Source organism: Coenobita brevimanus, chromosome 29 (assembly GCF_032717465.1).
Source record: "Coenobita brevimanus isolate Jiangsu-jjx chromosome 29, ASM3271746v2, whole genome shotgun sequence".
Classification (NCBI taxonomy): domain Eukaryota; kingdom Metazoa; phylum Arthropoda; class Malacostraca; order Decapoda; family Coenobitidae; genus Coenobita; species Coenobita brevimanus.
In genome coordinates, this window is record NC_136982.1 from 31317003 (window position 1) to 31330853 (window position 13851).

Below are 13851 nucleotides of genomic sequence, written 5' to 3' on the forward strand. Positions count from 1 at the left end.
ATCAAACACAAACATACAAATTTAGGAATATTCAGTGCATGTATTTAATAGAAATAAGCAAGGTTAAGGGATCTCACCTTAATCCTATGATGATATTGCTTAAGTGAATGAAGTGGGATGGTGTTGGGAAGAACTTAGAACCTCTCAGCATGAGGCGGGGGTGCTCCCTCACGCTGTTCTCCCTTCTCCAGCTCCTCAACCTCCCTCAGAGTCTGCCTGGTTTTGTTTTGGTTTCTCCCTGGTTTTGTAGATCATCCTTATGGTCGACTCGTTCCTCCCATATTCTTTCGCCAGGCTTGCAAACTTCTCTCCCTTCTCAACACGACAAATGAGCTACAAACGTTGACTGTAAGACAACGGCAGCTGCTTCTTGATGCCACAGGACTTAGAGCGCTTCTTCGGGGGTTCGGGAGGGACCATGGAAGGTAGGAGGTGGGGGGAAAGTGCACAAAAAAAGGCAGGTAGCTCTCGTACCGTACGGTGATGCTCTGTACTGTGCGGCTTGGCAGGCAGAACAACAACAACATGGCCGCATTAGTATGCACACTTGCCACCAGAGACGGGTGGTGATTGGTTGTTGGGTCGCGGTTACCAAATTGAATGCCGCGGTTTATGATTCTCCTCGGAAAAGGCCCACTTCGGTGCCTAGATCCACGATTTTCGTGACTTAACAGCGGTTTAAGGGTGCTGGCAGTCTGACAGCCACTTTGCCGCGGATTACGAATCCGTGGTTTATAAACACGCGGTTTACGAGGATTGAGTGTAAGGTGTTACAGAAACTAGGAATATTTTCTTTCTTAAAACTGAGAGCAAGATGTGTAGATGGATATGAGTAGAATTAGAAGCTGCAAAAGGGTGAAATTATGAGACAAGTTGGTGTAAAATGGGCATAGTGTTCATTTAGAGTACTAGAATATGATACTGAAGCCATTTGATGTTCATCATGTGCTTGAATTCCCGCCTGCAGAGGGATGACCCTCGGATTTATTGAACCAAGCTTTCCCCCAATTACTTCAATATAGTAAGGGTTTACTGCAATATGAACCAAAAATCTATTGTCACCTCACTCATAAAATTAGTAAAGAAATGTAGAAGTGAATACGATTACAGGACACGCTTCTAGACGCCCGATAAAGCGAGTCTTGTCGCAGAGATGTTTATGTGCTCAATTTTGAAAATCATTTGTTTTCTTCACATTTCAGACTGATAAACAATTTTGTCTACACTGCACCTATAATTATTCATAAAACTCATGAGAAGGTGGAAAACTGAAAATATTTGGAATGTGTCTGTATCACGAGGGATTTGTAAAGAAATAGATTCTGCATTCTCTTCCCCACTCAGGAGGCAGGGATATTGATTGTCGAGATATATGCCTTAAAAAAAAAAAAAAAAAAAAAAAAAAAAAAAAAATACCACACACCAGAGTTACCCAAGCATCTCCTGACCTGGTCTGTTCATCCTCGAGCTTGACGAGGGCAGCCTCAAGATCAAAGGTGTGCTGAGCCTCAGAGGCCCTTAGACGTTCTTGTGCAGCAGTAAGGGCCAAACTGAGGCTCTCTACTTCACGTTCTGTCCCTTCACGCTGCCGATGGGCCTCATTCCATCGACTCTCCACCTCACGCATTCGGCCCCGGTACTCACGCACCTGAGAGGAAACATTAAAATTTTTTATTTTATTTAACAGTTGGTCCCCCACATTCGAGGAGGATATGTTACAAACCCGCAGATGAATGGTGAGAATCCATGAATAATTGGTGCCCTCCATAACTGGACCCTGCAGTTATAATTTAACTACTTATTTTTCTCCTAAAAACCTTCTCAAGTGTCCCAAAAAATCATTATGACACTAACCCCTGCCTAGTTGCAGACCTCATACAAGGCACAATGAAGGTCTGCACAAGCCAAGCTGCAAGCCTCATATGGGGTACAATTTACATTGGTTATAAAACTGACTCAGGGGAGGTGAACTACTTTACGAAGATTAAATCTGACAGCAGTTAAGAAGGGTGACCATTCCCAGCCCATTAACTATCATCCAACTGCTTTAACATAGTGTCTCAAAAGTTTTTGAGTCTATTCGTAACAGAAAAATTTTAAAGTATCTTTCCTATCACAACCTCTCTGATAGCCTGTATGGGTTCCATCAAGGACGCTACACTGGCAATCTTCTCACCTACCTATCAGACTCCTGGTCATGCTCCTTTCGGGACTTTGGAGAATGCTTTGCCACTGCACTTCACATCTCAAAGGCTTTCGATCAGGTCTGGCATAAATCTTTAATTTCCAAACTGCCCTCATACGGTTTCTACCCTTCCATCTGCGCCGTCATCTACAGCTTCCTTTCTGATTGTTCTATAGCTGCTGCTGTAGATGGCCACCATTCTTCTCCTAGGTCTATCAACAGTGGTGTTCCTCAGGGCTCTGTCCTATCACCAACTCTCTTCCTTTTATTCATCAATGACCTTCTAAGCTATACACCTAACCCTGTCCACTCCTATGCTGAAGATTCCACCCTTCATCTCTCTATTAAGTTCCCACAATGTCCATCTCAGCAGTTACTTCGACAAACAAGGGATGAGGCTATGGCACACCTAATGTATGACTTGGCTCATATCGCTGACTGGCGTAAAAGTAATCTTGTTGTTTTTAATGCATCAAAGACTCAGTTCTGACACCTATCAACTCGACAAAATCTTCCACAGGAGAACCCACTCTTTAATTTCCAAACTGCCCTCTTACGGTTTCTATCCTTCTTTCTGTGCCTTCATTTACAGCTTCATTTCTGGTCAATCTATAGGTGCTGTTGTAGACGGCCACCGTTCTTCTCCCAGATCTATCAACAGCGGTGTTCCTCAGGGCTCTGTCCTATCACCAACTCTCTTCCTTTTATTCATCAATGACCTTCTAAGCTGTACATCTAACCCTATCCACTCATACGCTGATGATTCCACCCTTCACCTTTCTATTTGGTTCCCACAACGTCCATCTCAGCAGTTACTTCAACGAACAAGGGATGAGGCTACGGCACACCTAATGTCTGACTTGGCTTGTATCGCTGACTGGGGTAAAAGTTATCCTGTTGTTCTTAATGCATGAAAGACTCAGTTCTTTATCAACTTGACAAAATCTTCCACAGGAGTACCCACTGATGTTTAATAATATCCAGCTCAATTCTGCATCATCCTTAAATATACTTGGGGTTCCATTCTCTCAGGACTTATCTTGGAAAGGTCATATTACATCTCTTGTAAAATCTGCTTCCAAGACATTAGGTGTGCTAAGCCAACTCTGTACCTTCTTTACCCCTGCACAGCTGTTGATTTTATACAAGGGTTTTATTAGCCCCAGTGTAGAGTACTACTCTCATGTGTAGGGAGGCTCCCCACATACAGCTCTTCTCAATAGGGTGGAATCAAAGGCTTTTCGTTTCATTAACTCTCCTCCTCTTACAGGCTCCCTTAAACCTCTGTCTCTTCAACTCACTGTTGCATCTTTATCTCTTTTCTATCGGTACTTCAATGGTCACTGCTCCTCTGAACTGTTTGCTCACATCCCTCCACCTCTACAATGGGTATGTAACACCCATCTAGCAACAAACTCTCATCTCTTTTCTGTCCAACTCTCTAATGCAAGAGTTGACCATTACTTCCAGTCCTTCATTTATGCAACAGGCCAACTCTGGAACTGTCTCCCTCTGTCTGTATCTTCTACTTCCTATGATCTCCAGTCTTTCAAACACTGTGTGTCCTGATATCTCGAAATGAACGGAGCTTGAATTTGGCTCTCTTTTGTATTGTTTTTGGTTTTTTCTTGGAAGGAATGGTTTGCAGGCTCTTGGCCTTTGGTTCATTCTTCCTTGCATTAAAAAAATAAATAAATAAAAATAAAAAACTTGTACAAAGTGTATTTTGTGATCAACTGGCAACTCAAAGTACACCTCTAAGATGGCTTATTGACCCAGGAATGATTAAGCCCACAAATACAGATCCTGCAAATATGGAGGGCCAACTGCATTTTTTTCTTTAATGTGTGCAACTCCTGGCATGAATTGGTAGCCCATCCCTTGTGGATCAGCAATCCTCCTACGTGCTCAACACCTTCACATGCCACCACTTTAGCATTAATATCCACAATCCATACTAAGTGTTGTGCTGTTACTTTAGGACTAGTATGATGGTATCAGTACAGTCGTTTATATACCATGTCATTAAGTCTTGTGGAATATTAGTTGTCTGTTTCTGTGAAATACAAATACTGTAATTACACAGTTCCCTGCCCCGACCTTTTGTGTTTTTGACATCAAACTGTTTCTCTAACTACCTGATGGGCTGGGACTGTCAAAAAATAACAGATATCAGACATGAACTGGGGGAGGGGGGAAGTGGGGTTATACACCCCCTTTTTCTAACAAAGCATGATTAGCTGCTATAATAAAATAACAATTGTTTACCAAAATAAATACAATAAGATTCTGACATAAATGTTATCACAGAATTATTTCAATTAAAAGAGGAACATGTAACTTTTATGGAATCTAGTAATCAGGCAGCGAAATTCAAACTTATAGTAATTTTGTTAGTAGGCACAGCCAACCCATTTCCAAAGCAATGGGTCCAGTCCTGGTAATGAATGTTGACTGAGATGCTTGGAGCAGTTTTTGCTGCAGCCATCCTGATTAAAATCTGACACCAAGTCTCATGTACGACATAGTCATACAAGAAAAATGGAGGAAGGAAATCAAGGTTAGAAAGGTTGATTATGACAAAAATGGCTTCAATAAGAAAGACATTATTTTAAGCCTCAGGATTAACGTTATGAAAAGCCACAAAACTATCTAACTATGTATCTATTGCCAGACGCCTTAATCCTGTAAGGGGTTGCCACAAACAAATCGCCTCCATGTTGTCCAGTCCACCACCATTTCACTGCCCTGCTCCCAGCTCACACACCCCTCTCTCATATACCTCTCCACTCCATCCCTACACCTCATCCTTGGTCTCCCCCTCCCTCTCCCCCTCCTCCACATACACTCTCCTCGTTAGTCTCTTGCTCTCCATCCTCTCCACATCGCCAAACTAATCATGGGTAAGAAACACAGTCAGAGTAACAGTTCCAGCTGAATCATCAATCAAACGGTATTACAAGCTTTCTTCATAGATAAAAATACGAATGAGGTATACCAGACATAAAGCATTACAGGATAAGGCTGATGATTTGACTAAACAGTAAGGTAAAAGTTTTTAGTTCTACTGTCAAAGTGTTTTACTGTATGGATGAAATGCCTCTGGATATTACATAAAGGCATGGCAATACAGTGGTCCCTTGAATAATACACTGCTTTACTGCTGAAAGTGTTTATGGCATTCATGGATCTGGAAAAAGCATATGACAAAGTAGACGGATAAGGATTGTGGAAGGTTTTGCGCATATATGGTGTATATGGTAGGCGGCTAGGTGCCGTCAAGAGTTTCTATGATGGTAGTGAAGCATGTGTCAGGGTTAATAGGCATTTAAGTGAATGGTTCACAATCGCTGTAGGCTTGTAACAAGGTTGGGTGATGTCCCCATGGTTGTTCAATATATACATGGATGGTATGATCTATCTATCTATCTATCTACTGCCAGACGCCATATGAGAGAAGTAAAAACATGGGTAATGGAGAGGGGGATGGCGTAGGTAACGAATGGTGATGGATGAAATATCTCAGGTTTGTTGTATGCTGATGATGCAGTACTACTTGCAAATACAGCAAGACCTCACTATAATGGACTAATTGGGGTCCAAACCATTCCAAAAAATGTGAAATTCCGATAAAAGTGACATCCGGACTTCCCCTTGCTAACCTGGACATTTTCCGATATATCAGACATTAGTCCGGATTGCACAAACGGTTTTTAAACTGTTTTGACTACCATTGCTATACTGTGCTGTGTTATAACTTCACTACATTACACAAATGGTATAATATATATAATAATACAGTGCTGTACACTGATAAACATATCTTTTATTTACCTTATTGTGGTGAAGATAGCTGAAGTGGTCAGGCAGTCCAGACTGCTTCTGGCTTTATCGGACTTTATCCGATATAAAGAAATTTAGTCCAGTAGCTCCTCAATTCCGAAAAAGCGAATTCCGGTCTATTGAAGTCCGTTATATCAAGGTTTTACTGTACTGGCCAAGAACTTGGTAGACTAGTGCAGAGTTTTGTTGATGTCTGTGAGTGTTATACCTTGAAATTAAATGTAAAAAAAGAGTAAAGTAATTTATTGTGAGAGAAGGTGACTCCCAGTGCGATGTTACAGTGAATGGAGAGAGACTGGAATTGGGTAGAGTTCAAATACCTGGGTACAGTGATATTAAGGAGAGGAAAATGTGCAAAAGAAGTGGAAAGTAGAGTGATGCAAGAAAGATAAGTACAGTAGTTAGTCCAATGAAGGCCTTGATAAGAAACAAGAGGCTTGAGTGCTGAAGCTGCACAAGGCTTACATGAAGAAGTGTTTGTGCCAAATTTAACATATGGATGTGAGACTATGGTGTGGCGTGAAAATGAAAAGTCAAGAGTGAGAGCATTGGAGATGGGACAGCTGAGGAATGTATGTGGAGTATAGAGAGTGGATATGGTATAAAATAATGTGATCCATGAAAGATGTGGAGTGAGGAAGTCTGTGGACACCAGAATTGAAGAGAGTGTACTGAGATGGTATGGTCATAAGGAGAGAATGGATGACAATAGAGTGATGAAAAAGGTATATCTGAGCGAATTAGAAGGAAGCGAGGTAGGCCAAAGAGAAGGTAAACGGATATGGTGGATGAGTGTGTGAAGAAGAGAGGTTTGGAAATTAGTGAGGCTAAGGGACTGACAAGAGATCAAGCTGGCTGGATGAATATTGTGTGGAGAAGCGCATGATCAGGGATTTGGCGCCTCCTTTAATGTGCTTACACCCTGCCTAGGCAAACTCTTTCGCCTTTGTCTGTCAACTTGTACCTTTCCTTCTTGCTGGAAGTTTGCTATCATTCAGCCAGTCCCAAAGAAGGGTGACCATTCCCAACCCTCTACCTATCGCACAATTGCATTAACATCCTGTATCTCAAAAGTTTTTGAATCTATTCTTAGAAAAATTTTAAAGCATCTTTTCTCAAAAGTTTTTGAATCTATTTTTAATAGAAAAATTTTAAAGCATCTTTCCTATCACAACTTTCTTTCTGATCGTCAGTATGGGTTCCATCAGGGACGCTCCACAGGCGACCTTCTCACCTACATTTCAGACTCCTGGTCATCCTCCTTTTGGGTCTTTGGCGAAAGCTTTGCCATTGCACTTGTCATCTCAAAGGCTTTCGATCGAGTCTGGCATACATCTTTAATTTCCAAACTGCCCTCTTACGGTTTCTATCCTTCTTTCTGTGCCTTCATCTCTAGCTTCCTTTCTGGTTGTTCTATAGCCGCTGTTGTAGACGGCTATGGTTCATCTCCTAGATCTATTAACAGTGGTGTTCCTCAGGGCTCTGTCCTATCACCTACTCTCTTCCTTGTATTCATCAACGACCTTCTAAGCTGTACATCTAACCCTATCCACTCATACGCTGATGACTCCACCCTTCACCTTTCCATACGATTCCCACAACGTCCATCTCAGCAGTTACTTCAACAAACAAGGGATGAGGCTATGGCACACCTAATGTCTGACTTGGCTTGTATCTCTGACTGGAGTAAAAATAATATGGTTGTTTTTAATGTATCAAAGACTCAGTTTTTGCACCTATCAACCCGACAAAATCTTCCACAGGTATACCCACTTATGTTTAATAATACTCAACTTAATCCTGCATCATCCTTGAACAGGCTTGGGGTTTCATTTGCTCGGGACTTGTCTTGGAAAGATCATATTACATCTCTTGTAAAATCTGCTTCCAAGCGATTGGGTGTGCTAAGCCGACTCCGTTCCTTCTTTGCCCCTGCACAGTTGTTGACTCTATACAGGGGTTTTATCCGCCCCTGTATGGAGTACAACTCTCATGTGTGGGGAGGCTCCCCACATACAGCTCTTCTCAATAGGGTGGAGTCAAAGGCTTTTCGTCTCATTAACTCTCCCCCTCTTACTGACTCCTTTCAACCTCTGTCTCTTTGCCGCAATGTTGCATCTTTATCTCTTTTCTATCGCTACTTCAATGGTCACTGTTCCTCTGAACTGTCTGCATGCATTCCTCCACTTCTACGACGGGCGCGTAGCACCCGTCTAGCAGCAATCTCTCACCCCTTTCCTGTCCAACTCTCTAATGCAAGAGTTAACCGTTACTCCCAGTCCTTCATTTATGCAACAGGTCAACTCTGGAACTGTCTCCCTCTGTCTGTATTTCTTGCTTCCTATGATCTCCAGTCTTTCAAACGCAGTGTGTCCAGGCATCTCGAAATGAATGGATCTTGAATTTGGCTCTCTCTTGTATTTTGTTTTTCTCTTGGAAGGAACAGTTTTGTGGGCTCATGGCCTTTGGTTCCTTCTTCTTCACATAAAAAAAATAAAAATAAAAAATAAAAAAAAATAAAAAAAAGACTGACTCTATCGGATACGTTTATGTGAAGCTACAGAACGTGATGAATGTTTTGGGCACATCAGATAGAGCCAGGATTCTAGGGGCTTGAATAATGAGTGAATGGATGCATGGCCCATTGGAATGGGCAAATTTGGGCTGTCTGGACACTGCTACTCCTCACCCTGCCTACGGTGGGAAAGGAGATTCGGATGATGATGATGATGATGATGATTTACTGCTGAAGTATATGTAGCATGATAAGTATAACTGTTAGCCCTGCATGAGTGAGACAGTCTATTCAGGGTACCACAGTCCCTTAAACTGGGTACTGTGATACAGTGCTCTCTCAAATAACACGGTGCTTTCTTACATAAATATAAGCAGCATGGTAAATCAATTATGACCCTTTGTGAGTGACAAAGTCCCTTGTGATGCTGTGGTTGGCTTATGATGATGATGATGATGATGATGATGATGATGATGATGATGATGATGATGATGATGATGATGGTGTGTGTGTGTGTGTGTGTGTGTGTGTGTGTGTGTGTGTGTGTGTGTGTGTGTGTGTGTGTGTGCGCACATGCGTGCATGCATGTGTATTTACCTAGTTGTGATACATGGAAAATGAGCTATGCTCGTGGGGTCCTGTCTCTGTTTCTCAATAAGTCAAATTTTGCTTTGAACTCTTTTAAGTTTTTTGACTAGACGATCTTTGTCTAGCCTATTCCACAAGTCTATGAATCTATAGGGAAAACTGTTTTTCTTGTTATCTTTCAAGCAACCAGACTTTTTCAGTTTCATCCCATGTCCTCTTGTTACTCTTCCATCCCATACAAGAAGATCTCTGTCAATTCTTTTTACTTCTACCGTGGCCCTGAATACTACAATCATGTCGCCCTTCTCTCTCCTTTCTTCTAAGGTGGGCAGATCTAGCTTTTCCAGCCTATCCCTGTACGACAGATCTGCCAGGCTAGGGACCATCTTGGATGCTGTTCTTTGTATTCTCTCGATCTTGTTTAAATCTTTCTTTTCATGTGGGGCCCACACTACTGCTGCATATTCCAACCTGGGGCGGATCATGACCACTATCAATTTTTTCACTGCAGTAAAACCTCGATTTAACGGCATTCATTCTAACGGCAACCCCAAACTAACGGCACAAATCTCCCGAGGAATATTTATGCAAAATTTTTTTAAAAAAATTTCAAAAATGCGTAAAATTTAGAAAGAAATTCAAATGTGGCAGGTGCTGTGTGCATGTCGATTGTCTGTTTGCAGTTTTCTACCAACTGGGTATGTTTATGCTCACCCAGTATTCTGCCTAGCCTGATCCCAAAGTGAAGAAAATTAGCATGTAAGGTTAAAGTTAAGAACCAGCGACCCCAAAGTGAAGAAAATTAGCATGTAAGGTTAGAGTTAAGAACCAGTATTATTGACTTCATAACTGAGTTAACTTATTTACATAGTGCCATCTATTCTACTCCAACCTGTCAACTAACTTACCTGATTACTGTACAGTAGAGTCGCGATTTAAGACCAAATGAAACAACGATCTTACAATAACACATGCATTTAATTTCTCCCATAATTATATAATAGCACGGTAATAACACTCAACTGCGCGAGAGAAACTGTGGGAAATGGGTGTTTTGGTACTGGATTTCCAGATACAACTCGTGTGTTATGCTTCAGTCGGTCACTGATTGGTTTCTTCGACCCGACCCGACTCACGTGACCCCCATACCACCAGCCACAGCCTGGTGCCTACCTCAGTGTTTTGTGAACGGTTGCTGTGATGAGAAATTTATTTGCTTATTTCCTTGCTCCTCGTTTCCTCTCAGAACTGAGCACGTGGTTCCAAACTAACTATAGTTATGCCTAAGCACCATGAAAATGCCATGAACAAAAGAAAAGCATTTATTCTAAATGAAAATGTAAAACTGTTGGACGAAGTGACGTGTAGCGTTACAGCTTAAATGCAAATTATCAGACAGATAAAATGAGTCGGGATGTTTACGATGTGGAGAGTCTTCTTTGTTGGAAAAAAAGTTAATGATGGAGCAGTAAAATTCATGTATTCGCCTTTAGTGCAACGAGTGTGAAAAAAAGAAGAAAAAAAGGCTCTGTGCTCTATCTTTCGTTATAAACTGACGATCTTAGGTCGAGTAAATTCGGATCTTACCATACGTGAAGACACTACATGTTGACATAAACAGTTAGGCAAGATAATTATGTGAGTTCAGTTCAGAACTTTGGGGGATGAAGTACGTGAAAGGGTACAGCAGGGAAGGAAGGTTGTTGGTACACTGAAAGCAGTGATGAGAAATAGGGAGGTGCATATGGAAGTTAAGAAGTCACTGCATGATGGTATTGTGATCCCTACCCTGACGTATGGAAGCGAGGCGTGGACCTTGCAAGAGGGGAACAAGTCAAGAGTGAGAGCTGTGGAAATGAGTTACTTGAGAGGAGCATGTGGAGTGACGTGGAGGGACAGGTTGACGAATGAAGAAGTGAAGGAACGTTGTGGGGTAGATGTGGATGTGGTTGAAAAGATTAGGAGAAATACACTGAGGTGGTTTGGACATGTGGAGAGGATGGAGAATGAATGACTGACTAAGAGGGTGTATGTAGGTGAGGTGGAGGGAGGGAGAGGGAGGGGTAGACCGAGGATGAGGTGGAGGGATGGAGTTGAGAGGTATATGAGGGAGGGGGGGGTGAGTTGGGGGGAGGGGAGTCAAATGGTGGGTGACAGAGTGACTTGGAGGCGTTTTGTCTGCGGCCACCCTTTGCGGGATTAGGGCGTCGGGCTATAGATAGATAGATAGTTCTTGTGAATTATACTGTCATACAAATTATACTGTTTGGCTGACTTGTTTATTTTTCACGACTTCTGCATTCGTGTGTATCTGAGATGTGAGATACGCAATCACTCCATGCTGACGACTTCTTTATAGTTTTTTTTTTCTTTATTGTTGATGACTCACAGCTTTCAAAAAGTTTCACACTGCATTTTTTTTTTTTTTTTTAAATTAGTACCGAAAGTGATTCGTGACGAAATATGTGTGATGTTGGTCAGCCATTATTCACATGTTGTTTAGGTCAAGTTTATGCTTGATTTCTCATGAGGACTGTCAAAAGGCTTAGTGGCAATCCTTGGTGATTAAAATTTTTATGGGGAGTATTAGGGGGCAAAACAAATCGGTTAGGTTAGGTTAGACTGCAGTAGCTATGAACTGATGTGTCCAGTCAGTGAGGTCATATGTAAACACACTGTCTTTGGTGTCTTACGGCAGACGTATTTCTAATAATCTATCTTAAATATATTTTTAAAGAAAAATATGAGGCTCCTAGAACCTAACCCCCTATTTTACATGTAAATACAGTATATGTCACGTTTTAGAGCGAACTCAATTTTGTACGTGGTTCTGCATAACCTATCTTGTGTTGTATGAAGACTCAACTGTACTGTACTTACCTGGATTACTGTACAGTACTTTACTACAACACCACACCTATCTGCTTTCTTTTGTTCTAGATATAAAAATTTTTTATTGATTTTGTATGTCTGCACATGTTTATATGCTTAAAAATGAGTTAAAATGTGTTAGCATGAGTTCTGGGGGTATCGATAGGTGTAAGCCCCAATCTAACGGAATTTCGTTTTTTTCGGCACACTCAGGGCCCCCTAAGGTGCCGTTAAATCGAGGTTTTACTGTATCTCCTTATTCATGCAATGAAATGCTACTCTTATGTTAGTCAAGAGATTATATGTCTCTATCTTGTTAATGTGTTTTTCAGGTGACAATTTATCTTGGACCAGAACTCCCAAGTCCTTTTCTTCTCTTGCATTTGTGATTGGTTCATTACCCATCAAATAATTCAGTGATGGTCTCTTGGTACTTTTACCCATTTCCAATATTTTACATTTGTTTGCACTGAATTTCATTTCTCACATCCGGTTCCAATCATGAATCTTATCCAGGTCCTCCTGCAGCATTTTACATTCTTCTTCAACTTCTACTCTCCTCATGATATTTACATTGTCAGCAAAAAAATTTGCATAACTGTTCATTCCATCCACCATAATTATCGTTTACATAAATCAGGAACAGAACAGGAGCTAACTCCGAGCCCTGTGGGACTCCATTTGTTACTTCCCTCCATCCAGACATCCTGTCTTTTATTACTGTCCTCATTTGTCTGTCTCTCAAGAAGTGTCTCATCCAATCCAAGCAGTTCCCCTTCAGTCCTCCAATGTGTTCTAATTTTCACATTAGTCACTTGATGGGGACCTTGTCAAAGGCTATCTCCAGATCTAAATAAACACAATGCACCCAACTATCTCTCTCCTGTAGCATGTCAATCATCCGTGAGTAGAAGCTCAACAGATTGGAAACACATGACTTCCACTTCTGAATCCAAACTGACTTTCTGCCAAAATGTTCATCTCCTCCAGACATTTTATCCACTTGTCATTCAGGATTCTCTCACACAATTTTGCAATCACGCTGGTCAGGGACACTAGTCTATAATTCAGGGGTTCTTCCTTGTTCCCTCCATTATAAACTGGTACCACGATGGCCTTCTTCCATTCCTGAGGGACTTTCCCTCCTTCCAGAGAACACACAATTAACCCGCAAATCTTATCTGCCTGTTGCTCTCTGTATTCCTTTAGTATCCAATCAGAGATCCCGTCTGGTTCTTGAGTTTCCAGTGATTTGTACCCTTCTTGCACTTCATCTTTCACATCTTTTAACACTACATTTCCATTTCTAATCACTCCCTCCTCCTCCACAAAATCATTTTCTCTAGTGAAGACTAATTGGAAGCACTTGTTCATTATTTCAGCTTGCATAGCTGCATCTTTATAGGCATTACCTTCTTCTTTCAGCTTACAGATTCCTTCCTTTAGTTTCAATTTGTCATTAACAAACCTGTAAAACAATTTAGTTTCTTCCTTACATTTGTCAAGTATACCTTTTTCAAAGCTTCTCTCTTCCTCTCCACGTATTCTTGTATATTCATTTCTAGTTCTTTTCTATTCTTCCTTTGTGCTACCATTACCTCTCTTTCCACAATTATTCCATACCTTATCCCTTTCTTTCTTTGCTATCATACACCTTTTCTTGAACCAGTCATTTCTCCACTTCTCTTTCCCACTAACTTTTGGCACATACTTTTCCACACCTGTATTATAGAAGTCTAGAAAGATATCCCATTTCTCTATCTCTCGTTTCCCTGAGTTCTCGCCAATCCACTTCTTCAAAAAATTTCCTCAGTCCTGTAAAGTTTGCTTTCCAACTGTGTGTGTGTGT

General features: G+C 41.3%; 1 protein-coding gene across 4 annotated transcripts in view; it reads right to left on the minus strand.

The window, feature by feature from the left end:
* The window catches only part of LOC145395050 (uncharacterized), a 1083039-nt gene that overhangs the window by 855095 nt on the left and 214093 nt on the right, over positions 1-13851 (minus strand). For all 4 annotated transcript variants that reach the window (XM_080268801.1, XM_080268802.1, XM_080268803.1 and 1 more), the window contains exon 7: positions 1449-1648. In XM_080268801.1, the coding sequence (XP_080124927.1) occupies positions 1449-1648 (200 nt within the window). The remainder of the gene's footprint in view (positions 1-1448; positions 1649-13851) is intronic.